Consider the following 14,063-nt stretch of genomic DNA (forward strand, 5'->3'; position numbering starts at 1 on the left):
ATGAAATGTAATCGCCACAGATCCACAATTTTATTTTTTTAGCCAAATCGTGAATATAGCGACAAATAAGAAACCCTCTCCTTTTCTCATGTTGGAAAATCCAGTAATACGACCTTCAAATAACCCATTTCAACCATATTGAAAAGCGAAATTTTTGTTGTATCAGATCGTCCTTCAATGGGATAAATCCAATTTTTGGACGAAGTTCGTATTTATTTATCCAAGTGTATTCAAAATATCTTGAGCCAAAACTTTCTTGAAGAACGATTAAAATATTACAAATTTGAAATGAAATATCGCATGTATTTTAATCCTAGCTATCGACTACAAAATCCACCCTTCAGTCAGTCAGAAATGAAAGCGCAGTCAGAAAAATTTTAAGTGATGACCCACCAAAATTACAATAATGTTGTGAAAATTTTACTTGTTCTGCTTTCTCTCATCGTTTGGTCAACTGAAACTCCAGATGCTGTTCCAGCTCTTGCAGTGAAGCGGCTTCATCGGGGCTTGGAAGCGGACACTCGTCGCTATAATTTCGTCGCCGCTATTTTACTTTACTTACAAAAAGGATGGGCTTTTCATTGTGGTGCATCCATAGTTGGACCCCGAAAAGTGGTAACTGCAGCACATTGTGTCTTCGATAGTGAAATGGTTCTTCCGCCCCCCAAAATGGTAGCCGTAGTGGCCGGGGACAAGAGCTGGACAGGAGCTGGAGCGAAAGCTGTTATTGGACGTGTGGCGGCAATCTACTCACATGAAAATTACAGATCACCACATTCGGAACCTGATCTGGCACTGTTGATTCTGAAGGAAGACTTGCCTATTGACAACGAGACTATTGGGATAGTTGAGTTGGCACTTGATATACCGAAGGACGGCGAGCAATGCGTTGCCCTAGGTTGGGGATTGAATGAAAAGTTTCACATATCGTCGACACTAATGGCAGCTGTTTTCGAGATTCAACCTATCGAAGCTTGCATTCTGTTTTACGGAGTGCCTTCCCCGAACTTTGTGTGTGGCATGAGCACCGGCAAGAGTTCTGTTTGCACCGGGGACTCTGGTGGTCCATTAATTTGCAATAATCAATTAGCTGGGATTATCGATTCTAGTGCTATAAACTGTAGCGCGTCCAAGCCAAGTCTTTTTACTGGCTTAAAAGACTACGTTCCTTGGATCAAAAGGGAACGAACTTCTTCAGCAAATAAAGAAAAATATTATTTTCATCAAGTGTGCTTATGCCTTATTACTATTATGATATGAGAAGTGTCCAAATTAAACTTGAATTCGTTTTGTTTTCATTTCAATACATACACGCTATCTAGTAGATGAATATAAGCAACGCCTCCAAAACAATTACCAAAGATGGTAGAATTACATTTAGCTATTATACATCTTGATGGCGGGATGGTTGAGGCGGTAGAGTGTCAGCCTCTCAATCTCACTGCTCTGGATTCGAATCGCAGTCATCATGGGTGTCTGTGTTCGTCTTGTGTTTGTCTCACTTGCACAGCGATAAGTGTGGTGATAGTGAAACTGAAGCACAGTCTGACTGTGTGAATGCCCTGCCATGCATCCTAATCGGAACATCCGCCGCGGCTTTCATTTCTTATTTTTGGAAATGTTAGGTTAAGGGGTGTCCGGATAGCTGAGTTGTTAGAGCACAAGGCTGTCGTACGAGAGGTCACGGTTCAAATCTCGCTGGCGGCAGTGGTATTTGTATCATGATTTGACGTCGGATACCAGTCGACTCAGCCGTGAATGAGTACCTGAGTCAAATCAGAGTAATAATCTCGGGCGAGCGCAATGCTGACCACATTGCCTCCTACTGTGCCCTGCAGTGTACCGACACGGTCTTAAATGAAGTGCTCTAACACACTTCAAGGCCCTGATCCAATTACATTGTTGCGCCAACGATCATTATATTAGGTTAAGGGCCCATCAGGTGCTTAAATGTCTTTGTAGCCCTCTCTCCCACCTTTTATCATTTGTAGGCAAACTCAGCGTAAAATTGTAAAACCTATTATACCCAGCATATTTTTTGGGGACGGAGGGGAAATCTTAAATACAAGATCGTAATTACGCCTTCCTGACATCTTCCGGTTTTCCTAGTTCACTCTGAGACGATGGAGTTGATCGCATTCTAATCCCCCTGGTGTAATAGCATCATCAGTTGAAGTAATAAAAACTTGTTGTTTCTTTTTCGTTGGTGTGGGTATTTATTCTTGCAAATTAATAAAATAAACACCCACGCCAACGAAAAAGAAACAACAAGTTTTTATTACTTCAATTAATTAATCGTTGGAAACACCGCATAATTTCACTCTGAGCATCATCAGGACAAAATTTATCACTTCAGCAACAGTTTCATCAAAGTTTTTTTTTCTTGTTCGAATCTCAGGCATAGGAAGAATAGGATTTTGGAAAATCAGGCGAGTTGTCAAATTTAAACCTGTAGATGCACCGCCGGTACCCTCGCGCGGTGAGAAACTGGGTGAGAGTATAATAGATCTCCCCATGCTTTCTCTTCAGCCACTCTCTCGCTATCTCTGTCCAACAAGCCTTTTTTAGTAGGCCCACTGCTGTTGCCATTTACTTTTTGATCACCAGCCTTCGGTTTTCTTCACCTGTGATATAGAAACGATAGACGTTACATATGTTCACCATCTCGTCTGCCAAGATATTGACTGTCATCAAACATAGGATAAAGAACGCTGCATTATCTGAGACGGTACTGAAGGCAGAACCCACACTTAGGGCTATTCTTCACTCAAATTATATGCTGGGACGGTATACAGCAAGATGCAACTATCCATCTTGACTGTAAGTAGTCTGTAAGAATGCCGCGGCCCTCCTACATGTAGCATCATTCCTACTAGAGCCATATTAATGGTGGACATTTTTTTAAAGTATACTCTACGTGCTACTTAAAATTGAATTTTGCCACTATTATCAATCATAAGTATTTGATGGCTGGTTTGGAAGTGATAATATGGCTCCTAATTCTAATGCGGACGTAACTTCTTTTACGCTGCTTGATAGTGAGGACCGTTTACGTCTTTTCCTCCATTTGTGCCAGTCCACCGCTATGTTACCAGGCCCTAATAGCACTGATTGCTTCGAATGAGTATAATTCAGTATCTTCTAGGTGCTTTGCGACCACAACCAGTGATATATCGAAGACGTAGCCCACCACTGTTACTTCCTCCGGAATGGAAGATTAAATACATCATTATGTACTATATGATGGTTTACACAGCGAAATAAATGGGAACACCAATCGTCTCCAGGGATTTCCGTATAAGGCTCCAATTGTTCGAATGGAATACATTCCTCGCGTCCTGTCTCATCACCACGCAATACTTACTAGTACTACTTTTTGCAAGAATTGCGTTTCGGTCAAAGGGTCGCATAGGTTCCAGGGCGAAACGTGGGTTGGTACCCACGGTGGAACATAAATCCTGGGAAACGCCTGCTGAATTAACACCAACAACTTTACCACCAAACCTTATCTCCACCTCCACGTGGTGACCGCTGGGAGTTCTTTCGTAACGAAAAGTTGCAGATGGAGAAGGATAAAGGCGAGTCTCCCGTGCATAAAATCAGGGCAAATTGTACATACTGATCCTCCAAATTGGGGGTTGGGAAGGGCTAACAACGCTATACGGAAAACAGCCTGTTACGAAGCCGCAAAAGGACCCGCGGACTGGACTGACTACACAACGACAAACCTGGCCTCCGAATAACGATTTGCGCATTTTCTCATGGGATACCAATGACATGACGTACATAGGGATACCAATGATAACGGACTGTGGATTATTCAGTTAGCAGTATCGCACGAAATTGTTGTTGGAAGCACCTGGTTTGCACGGAAAGCAAACAAACAACAGACGAGACCACTTTCAACCAAATCGACCACGTGTTGATCGAACGGCGCTGTCTCTCGGCCTTGATAAATGTCAGAACATATTGAAGGGCAAATATAGACTCGGATCACTATCTTGTTAGCATGGTTTTCCGGGCACAAATAACAACACCACCCAGAATCCCCTCTGACAATCAAGTGAGAGTTAACACTAAAACCATTCACAACAAAGCCCTCCGCAACACCTATAAATGGATGTCGCAATAACCGTAGCTAACAGAGATCCTGGAGATGAAGCATCAACAAGTGATTTTGACAATCACCTGAAGAACGTTATCATAAATACGGCCACAAACAAAAGGAGCAAAAGGAGTCGAAACGGCTGGTTTGACGATGAATGTTAGCTAGCAGCAGAACGGAAGAATGTCGCATACTGAGGAATATTGTATTCTCAAAGAACGCGGGCACGCACAGAGATTTATCACGAACTCCGGCGAGCGGAGAAGCGTGCAATCCACCGGCTTAAGAGCTGTAAGTCGCCAGGAGCCGATGGAATTACAGCCGAATTGGCTGAATATGGAGGCGACCAACTACACCAAGTGGTTCATCAACTGATGCTCAATGCCTAACGACCGGCAACAAGGCATTATCTGTCTCATACATAAAAAGGGGGATATCACGCATTGTAGCAATTATAAAGGTATCACGTTACTGAGTACCATATATAATATATTCTCCACTATTTTGCTAAGTATGATAGCCCCACATGCATAGAACATCATCGGCCCATACCAAGGAACCTTCACACCAGGTAAATCAGCAACAAATCCGATTTTCTCTCTGCGGCAAGCGATGCAAAAACTGTTGGAATGTGGACATCAGTTGCACCATCTTTTTATCGACTTTAAAGCCGTCTATGATAGTATAGCGAGGGCAAAATTGTACGCCAATTTCAGCTTACAAAAACTGTTCCGCTCGAAACGTCTGACCATAGCGTCAAAGGTCTTACTGGACAAGACAATGACATAACGACGAAATCTATGAGCGATACCATGACCGTCTGCTTTGGGATAAAATCCGTCTCAATAGGTAGGATGAAGTTGATCCAGCCTGAAAAGTTTATAAGAGAAACATCTATGGTAGAAAAGGAGACTAGGCAGACCCTGCATGAGATGGAATCATGACGTAGGCTAGGACACCATACAGCTTTTAGAGATATCGAATTTATGGACCTCAGCACAAAACCCGTGGGTCTGGAGTTCCTTGTTAAGACAGGCCTAGACCGGATACCGGTTGTTGTGCCTTTGATAATGATGATATCAACCAATTTAATGGTATCATGGTTAATGTGGCTTTACGGTAGTCATACTGCGATTTGGAAGACCTCCTTGGTTTTCAACAATCGGGAGCAATATATTACAGATTACCCGCTCAAATATTTTCCCCATACCATCTAGAAGGCATATGGATATGAGGATTGCTCAATTGGAGGTTTACCAGCTTTACGAAGCAAGAACTTCCCAAACTCAACGCAAAATCGTTCCTTTCGCAGTATTCCTGGGATTTCATGGTTCACATTCTTCTTCCAAATCCCAAGTGACTATGAGAAAAATGAGCCTGACAGACATACAAACAAATAATGAGCCTTAAAATCGGCCACGGAAGCGCCAGCTTCCGGTATTCCGATTTGTTTTCTCTTTATCGTTAACGGGGTGGGGTTCATTGGACGATGTAATCTTTCCTCCAAATGCCTAGGCTACACTGATAACATCTGCTTGCTCTCTCATAGAGTCTAGGTCATTGGCCAAGTGGCTTTCGAAGCTGAAAGCAAAATCTTAGAGTAAATTGAAGCCCAAGTTCGCAAAGGTTACATCTTGACTCTGATACTATTTCTTCTTGTCATCGGTGAAATTCTTTAGACTGCGAAGGACGTGGAGGGCTTCAGTGGATGATGACATTTTGCCTGAAACACTTCAACTATGCTGGTGACATCTGTTTGCTCTCTCACCGAGTCACAGGCCTTGGTCTGGATTAGGAAAGAACAAGTAGAGCAAGTAGAGTCGAACTGAAGGTGAACATCAACAAAACTAATGTTCTTAGTATGAGGGGTCATTGTACTTTTCCTGTATATCAAGAGAGCGTGGTTCCTCCCAACGGTGGTCCCGAACCTGATGTCGTTCGACGCATTAACAGCGCTACTTTGTCTGAAATCTCCAAATATAGTTATGTCAGCACCCAGATCTTTTCTGTGGTCACGCTGCTTCTGTACTGCTGTATAGGAAACTGAGGAAAACTAACAATCACGGTTACTCGAAAGCTCTCTGTCTTCACCAACACTTGTCTTCGAGGTGTCATTCTATCTGATGCAATTTCTAATGAAGAAATTGGTCGGCGGACATACGTGAACGTATTGCTGATTATTATTTTGCATTCCGAAGTTCCACACTTCAAGGCCCTGATCCAATATGGATTGTTGCGCCAACGATTATTATTTCCGAGTTATCACAATCTCGGCAGATGCCGGATTTTACCTAATTCTAGCACTAAGTGCCAAGCATTTAGGCTCGGACGATCCTACCTACTTAAAAACTAAAAGGGGCACTGGTGGTGGTGGCCGGTGGTAGGTCAGTGGGAGAATCCGTCGAGTACTCCCCGCAACATCGAGCACGTATGCAGAATGGTGTACTTCTGCATGGTTTGAACCAGACTGTGCGAAAGTCCCAGGACATCAAGGGAAGCCGTCAGGGATTTAGGTACAATACCTGTAGCTGACAATATTATGGGAACTACAACCACCCGCTCGAGACGCCAAATTTCTTTGATTTCCCGAGCCAATGGCTCATAGTTCACCTTCTTCTCCACGTATTTCCGTTCAATGTTGCTATTATGGGGGATAGCAACATCAATAATATACGCGGAGGGACCCGTCTTGTCAACTAACAGTACGTCAGGCTTATTGTGTGCGGTATGGCGATCAGTCAGAACTTGTCGGTCCCAATACATAGCAGAACTATCAAGTACTGCTTGCGGCTCATATCGGTAAACCGGACATGTTCCCGTGATCAGCCCATGCTTATATGCAAGGTTTTGATGGATAACCTTACATACAGCATTATGCCTGGTGATGTATTGTACCGGTGCCATAACAGTACAGCCAGAAATGAGATGGTCCAACGTCTCTAACGCCGAACCACACATTCTGCACTGGTCGTTCTCCACCCGTTCTTTCATGATGAGCTTTTTATAAGCTCGGGTGGCGACCACGCCATCCTGAATGGCACACATGAACCCCTCCGTCTCAGCAAAGAGCTCCCCAGCACACAGCCACCTGTTCGACAGATGCAAATCGACAAATGGCTGCCAAAGACAATTCACGTGTTTACCGTGCATTGCCTTCGACTTCCATTCCTCGATCCGCTCTTGGTCCGACTTCACCCCACTCAGAGGATTGAAAGATCGATCCTTCAAGTTAAGTGGAGTCAGTCCATAGTCTGCCTTACAGACAGCCGCATGCAAGGGGCTCGCCTGCTCTTTACTGTAAAAATAAGCGCGCAGCGAGTCGACTTGGCGATGATGTTGTGCCGCCACGTCAACCACGCCCCTACCTCCGATGTCACGAGGCAGGTTCATCCGCTCCACGGCAGACTTTGGGTGATGCATTCGGAGTTTGGACATAGTTGTCCGTATCCGCCGCTGGACGTTTTCCAGATCGGTCTTCGTCCACGGCAATATTCCGAATGCATAAGTCAGTGAAGGGATGGTGAATACATTCAACGCGCTTATTTTATTCTTCCCCGAGAGATGCGATTTCAGCACCAGCTTTACACGTCGCAGGAATTCGGACAGCAGAGCTTCTTTCAGATCACCAACTCGAGCATGGGTTCCTTGCAGAATTCCTAGGTACTTGTAGAAGTCTGTCTCGGTCATAGCTTCGATGTGGAGGTCACCAATGCTATGTCCGGCATGTTATTATTATTATTATTCCGAAGTTCAGTCTTTGGGTTCAGGGCTGTATATGATTGCGAGCTCTGAGTTGGGAAGCGCAGTTTAAGTGAAGGTTTGTCGTTTGGGTTTTCCCCCGCTTTAAACAACGTTTTCCCTATTGGAAAGCCTTCTCTTCTTTCTGTTATGTAAAATTCGAGTTCCACCATGGTATTTCAAACAACCTTGGGTTACTAAGTGGGAAGCTCTTTTCGAAATATTTTCTCAGATTAGTGTTCAGCTGGGTTATTTTTTTTATTTCAGCAATTAATTTAATGTGCTCCAGGGATCATAACTCGGGCATTCAGCACCAGTTTGTACGCTTCCCATTCCACGGAAGATAGGATTTTGAAATGGAGCGGTTGGAGATAGTTCTATGCCCATCAATATACCTGTGATCTAGGAGTGTAATATTGATCGATCGATGTTCTACAAGAGCCGCCATACCAGGGGATGCCAACAAGATGTTGCCAACTATACGCCTGGTGGCACTGAAAAAGTGGGTACCCAGGTTGAGAATCTGCAGTTCAGTCGCTATGCTTTTATTCTTGACATAGGCGACAGCTCTTATGTTCCACTGTCAACTTCGCACTCGTCGTAGGGGAAATAGACAAAGAACAAAAGAATCTTTTTACTTCTCTGTTGACTTCATATAGGTCATTAACCATGGTGCTTACCAATTCCGTTGGGGTACAAGAAGTTCTTATAGGTTCAACGTAAGTACCTGTCCCGTAGGCATAATCCCAGGGTCCTTTTGAGACATGGATTAATTTGAGAGGCCCGCCGTGCCTAGAATCTAGGAACTCCTTTATACTGAAGACTCAGTATTCATACCAATGGAGGGAAGATCCATCTAACACCTCTGTCGTAAGTAAGTGACACGGCACCCGAGTTGTATAGCGTAACTACATGTACACTTGAGGCCACAAGGAGTTGGCAACATGAGTACAACCACTATGAAGCGCCAACAAGGGGGCCTGCTGCAAACAACTGGGCCAAGAGCACATCCCCCAGGAGGACGGAAGTTTAATATTTTAGGGTAGACCGCTGCCGACTCAAAGGAAAACTTAATGGTTATGATGATGCAATCTTGACAGCTACTATAAGTTCCTTTCTAAGCTGTTCGCACGGCTCATTATAGTAACCCGATGAATTGGCCTCATCATACAACATCCACTCATCGGCTTCCTTAAACTTCGCTGCATATGAATATTTAGCCTTACCAGCTGAGCGTCCTTTGTTGTTATTTGGATTGACATCGTCGGAAAACCTCTGGCATTCTAGTTTTCATTTAGCCACAAAAGCTAGGACGATTGTTTCCCCTCCGCCTTCATATAACATGAGAATCGTGGTTTCCCTGGAGACGTTGTAATGTCCGGATTTACCTTGTTGTCCGCAGGTAAAATCTTACCCGCCGGCAAAACTGTGACTTCAACTTCACGCTCATTGAAACTTTGAATCAGGAGAACTGGCCTGCTCCAGCTCATCCGTTAAATACTGAAATTGGGTCCCAATTTAATATGTGGAGGATCTTTTATTTTGCTAAGGAAAATAGGCTAATCTCGGCAAAGCTATAATACTTTTGATGAGGGTTTCAAGGTCGCCTGATACTTAGAGTTGACCACCTTTCAGCTTCTGTGACTATTCAGCTCTGGATAAAGGATCTCCCTTGCTAAATTCCCTCCCCATGATCAAGGCTGGTATTCGCCGATCAAGTAATATGAGGGGAAAAATACATCATAGGCCAATCTTTACGAATAAGAGAGAAATTCTATTGGCTATTTAAATTCCCAATTAAGGAGGATGTGAACATGTATCTTTATATGACGTTTTTCAGGATAACTGTGATTTTGATTGGTAGTTCAACTCAGGTCATTTTATTAATAACTTACGCTCAACTTCAGATATTCCATGTGTCATTTTCCATACTCTTTCTACTTTCATTTTATTGATTACAATTTTTCATGGGCTATGACCTATTTCCGTGGAAAGAACTTACACATTGGATTGCAGCCATAGTTTAAATAAAATTATTCTGTCTTTATATTCACTTCTTTGCTCTCCATGTAATTCTTAAATATTGCCTAATTTCAATTCACTGACAAGCTGCCTTCACCTCTAGAGATTGCTGAATGCATATGGAAGTAGTTCGATTACTTGCATAAGAATGTTTGCTCAGTTGCTGGAATGCCCAATTTCTAGCTATAAAAACGTTGGTTCGAATAGGCCATGGTACTAGTCGTATTTTTAACTTTCATATTTTAGTAGTTTTACGATGAAGCAAAGATTGGTATTCTATCTTTTCATTGTCTCACTATCTAACAGTGGGGTAGTAAGTGTTTCGAGTGGACATTACCAAGATAGTGATGCGCTCACTGAATATCAAGATCCCGATGCCACTGAAGTTGGAGAATCTCGAAGTCTCTCGGAGGACGAAGAAACGCCTGATAAAGCGAAACTATTTTTTGCAATTCGTGGCAAAATGCTGGCAGGCATTGCTACTGATTTGAGTGATTTCTACGCAAAAACAACTGAGGAATTTGCCAATTTCATCGAGTTAACCGATGTCTTCACCTTGGATTCAACTGTAGAGGATCCTGACGATTTAAATGCAGATCTGTTGGCTGCCAAATTGACTTTGATGCGAACACTACACGTTGCCTTGCAGAGTTTCATAAAGGATCTTTCGGAAATATCTCTGAACGCTGTAACCCACCCACAACATGATGAACTTGAAAGAGCTGTCAGACTTCTCTTGAACAAAAGTCGCGCCATTTTCTCGTCAATCATCGAAACATCAGGCAAAGTCCTTACAAGGCTGAGCACCAACCCAAATTTCGAAAAACCTGTTCGCACTCGTGTTGCCTCTTCTTTCCTGACTATAACCAACAATAAACTGGGAAGCTTCTCGAATATGTTGCAACAGATTGCAAATGCATTGCAGAATAAGCAGAACAGCAATAGCCGCTTGGATATCTCCAACGTCGTGTCAGGAATTGAACAATTCTATTTGATCGATATGCGAATCAAGAATTCGCTACTTCTGTCGGCGCTTCACGCAGAAATAGAAGCAGCAAATAGTGAAAATGGTGTCGCTGTGGGCCCTCTCAATATTGTAAACCAGCAGGAGGATGACCTTCAGGATTGGATGGATGTTCTGAATATTTATTAGTTGGGGTTTCATTACTGAGCATGTCTTCTAATAAGTTTAATAAAAATCACAAGATTTTATGAAAAATGTTTTTCCTTTTTTCAAGTTTCTTGAAAATCTTTTACAGGCAATAATTTTTTACTTGCTTCTGACATATTTTATTCCAACCAGGCCAACAACCATTTGGTCATCGTCGAAACTCTGACAGCCCATTCCGGATTTTTTCTTTCAAGATGCCAATCCTTCAACCATCTCCATCCATCGGGTCCTCCAATTTAGAAATCCGAGCAGTGATGCGTTATTTTCGTCAACAGAATCTGCCCAGGGCTTGATACTTCTCATGGTTGTATCTGATTTGCCATTGGTCGTTCCCCTGTTTAGCTCCTATTATTTCTCCCAGAACCCTTCTCTGGAAGGTATTGACCAATTTTTTGGAAGTGTGTGATTGGTCCATATTTCATATCCGAAGCATAGCACAGGTATTATTATCGATTTGTATATTCGGGATTTGCTTTCCTGTGTATGCAGCTAGCTTTTAAAATCAAAAAGACTGGGTAGAAGGCTCCTTTTGCGAGCTGAATTCAGCGTTTTATTTCGTCCACTTCAGTTCAATTTTTCTTTAGCTGCACACCCAAGTATACAAAACTGTCTACATTTTCCATTTGCGTCATAGTTTTCATTTTACTTTTGTTAATTAAGAAACCACTTCATTTGCTGCTTTATCGAGGGGTTTAAAAATTTCCTTTGCAGGACTTATAGAGCAGCGTACCCTTTGTGCTCGCAGATAACTTTGGTATAACATGCTCCAGTGGCAGATTGAATAGTAGGTTGGACTTTTTTGTCTCTCTCTTTAAGGTAAATATCTGATCCTATTCTCCTTCAACTGTTACAACTAATCCTTTTTTGGCCTTACTCTAAGTATAATAAGTTGGAGCCATATCTGTGTTTGTATCCTTGACATTGGTAAACTCAATGATGAGACGGAATTCCCTCCAGTGCATACTGGTGCATTTAACGCGTCTTCAGATCCATTTTTTAGCTGAAATTCTCATATTCAACCAGAATGGAATTCAATACGAGTAGTCGGCTTCTCCTTTAAGCCGGAAATTTTATTCTTATTTTTGGCATTTGTTCTTATATTGTTTTACGATTTTCTCCAATGCAGTTTAGCACTTTAGGTTCATGCCAGCCTCAAACGCAACGTGACATTTTGTGAATAATGTGCAATGAGGTGACATTACACATGTCACATGGGAACGTATCCATATTTTCAGGCTTGACTAGCGTAGAGGTAAATAACCGCGTGTCGAAAGGACCTTTCAGTTAAGGTGGACTTAGGTGCTGGCAGATCTGCGCGGTCAGCTTTCTACGAGTAATCATACCAGGAGAGGATTTTTGAAGCTTCTACTGCCTCGTCAATGGTGGCATATTATTCAAACATAGAACCTGCTATAAGGTGTTTAAACTGACCGACACTGTACGAGCAAACAGAATGACCACTTTGTGATCAGCAGTAGATTTAGGAGTTGTCTTCTGGGTGAAAGTAACAAGAGATCACCATCTAATGATCGCTTACATTACCTTGAGTGTTGCGTATGTCACTTCAAGTTTAACATCGACCGTTCGTATGATCCAGCTGTCCCTCAACAGTAGGACGGCAGATACACTAAGTAACCCGCCTGAGAATATTGATGGACATGTTCTTTTCTCGGGTACTATGCAGTCGTCGGCCACGTACCGAAGGTCGTTACAAAATCTAGCTGACTGCGGATTCATGAAAGGATTGAAGTTTCTATTGTCCGCTCCATGTGATGGTGGGCGAAACCTGCTCGAACTTCAATACCGAGTGAAATTCCGGGTAGTTCAGTGTAGTGTGTACCATGACAAAAGGTAATTTGCTTTTGTGCTGGTTAGAAAGCGGAAAAATGATTTCAGAAGTGAATACCTCATCACGAAAAAGATTGCATGTGGTCGCAAATCATTCAATGGTCCTGTGGAAGACGTTAACGGTTGACACCCCATCCACGGTAACTAAAGTGGTGGAAAGAACACTTCACCATGCTTCTTAAACGTATCACATCCGGTAAAGTTCCTCCTCTTGTGGATGAAATTGTTAGTCACCGTAACATGCTGATATGAAATGTTCCTCCAAGCAGAAAAGAAATCATTTTGGCCATCACGGAGTAAAAACGAAAATCTTGGTAATCTGAGATCATTTCCAGAGAGTGTAACAAGGGATAATCGTTAAGATTCCAAAGAATGACAATCGGATAATTGGCTATCTTCGTGCTCCCTGTCGTCGCAAACATAATGGATAAAATAATCCCGAAACGCATGAAGTAACATCACGAAACCTTGGTCGACAGAGAGTAGGCTGGTTTCTACTCCGAATCCTCCAACATTGACCACATCACCACCCTCTAGATTATTTGGGAACAGTGCGCGGAGTTTATATTTTCACTTCATTTACTCTTCATCGATATCGATACGATCTATTATCGAAATAACATATACAACATGTACCGAGTAAAATCTTGGAAGATTTTGAGGTACCGCCAGGGTTGCATTTTGTCACCGATATTGTTTCTCCTTGACTTGACGTTTTTCATGCTGCCTTGTCCGAAGGGCATGGAGGAGTTCAATGGACAAGTATCTCTGTTCTATCACCGAGTCATGGACCTTGGCCAAGTGGCTCAAGATTTGAAAAGAGAAACAGAGTTGGACTGAAAACGGGACATTGTATTCTCCTTATCTATAATTGGAGTACGCTGATCTGACACTATTACAAACGAGGAATTAGGTCGATGCATAGTCCTGGCACCCGAACGCACTGTAATCGGAAGGCGGAAATGGCAATGGATATTTCACACATTAAGGAAGGGCGACAATTAGCTGGCTGGCTATGCCATGCAGTGGAATGAGGGCATCTCGAGAGGTTGTGGTTGATCTGGAGCTCATTTGAGGTAACTGCGAATGACGAAGCATAGGTGTGGTTGGCGCGTTATACCACACCAAGGGATAAATGACAACAATATATATGCAGTGGCTTAATCCTTTAAAAGTCCA

General features: G+C 42.8%; 1 protein-coding gene across 1 annotated transcript; it reads left to right on the forward strand.

Moving 5' to 3' along the window:
• Positions 1–384: 384 nt before the first annotated feature.
• Positions 385–1,260, forward strand: LOC119652167 (trypsin eta-like). The gene has a single exon (XM_038056113.1). The coding sequence runs from the start codon at positions 385–387 to the stop codon at positions 1,258–1,260; it is 876 nt and encodes a 291-aa protein (XP_037912041.1).
• The last annotated feature ends 12,803 nt before the right edge of the window (positions 1,261–14,063 follow it).

The sequence above is a fragment of the Hermetia illucens genome, chromosome 3, assembly GCF_905115235.1.
Source record: "Hermetia illucens chromosome 3, iHerIll2.2.curated.20191125, whole genome shotgun sequence".
Classification (NCBI taxonomy): Eukaryota; Metazoa; Arthropoda; class Insecta; order Diptera; family Stratiomyidae; genus Hermetia; species Hermetia illucens.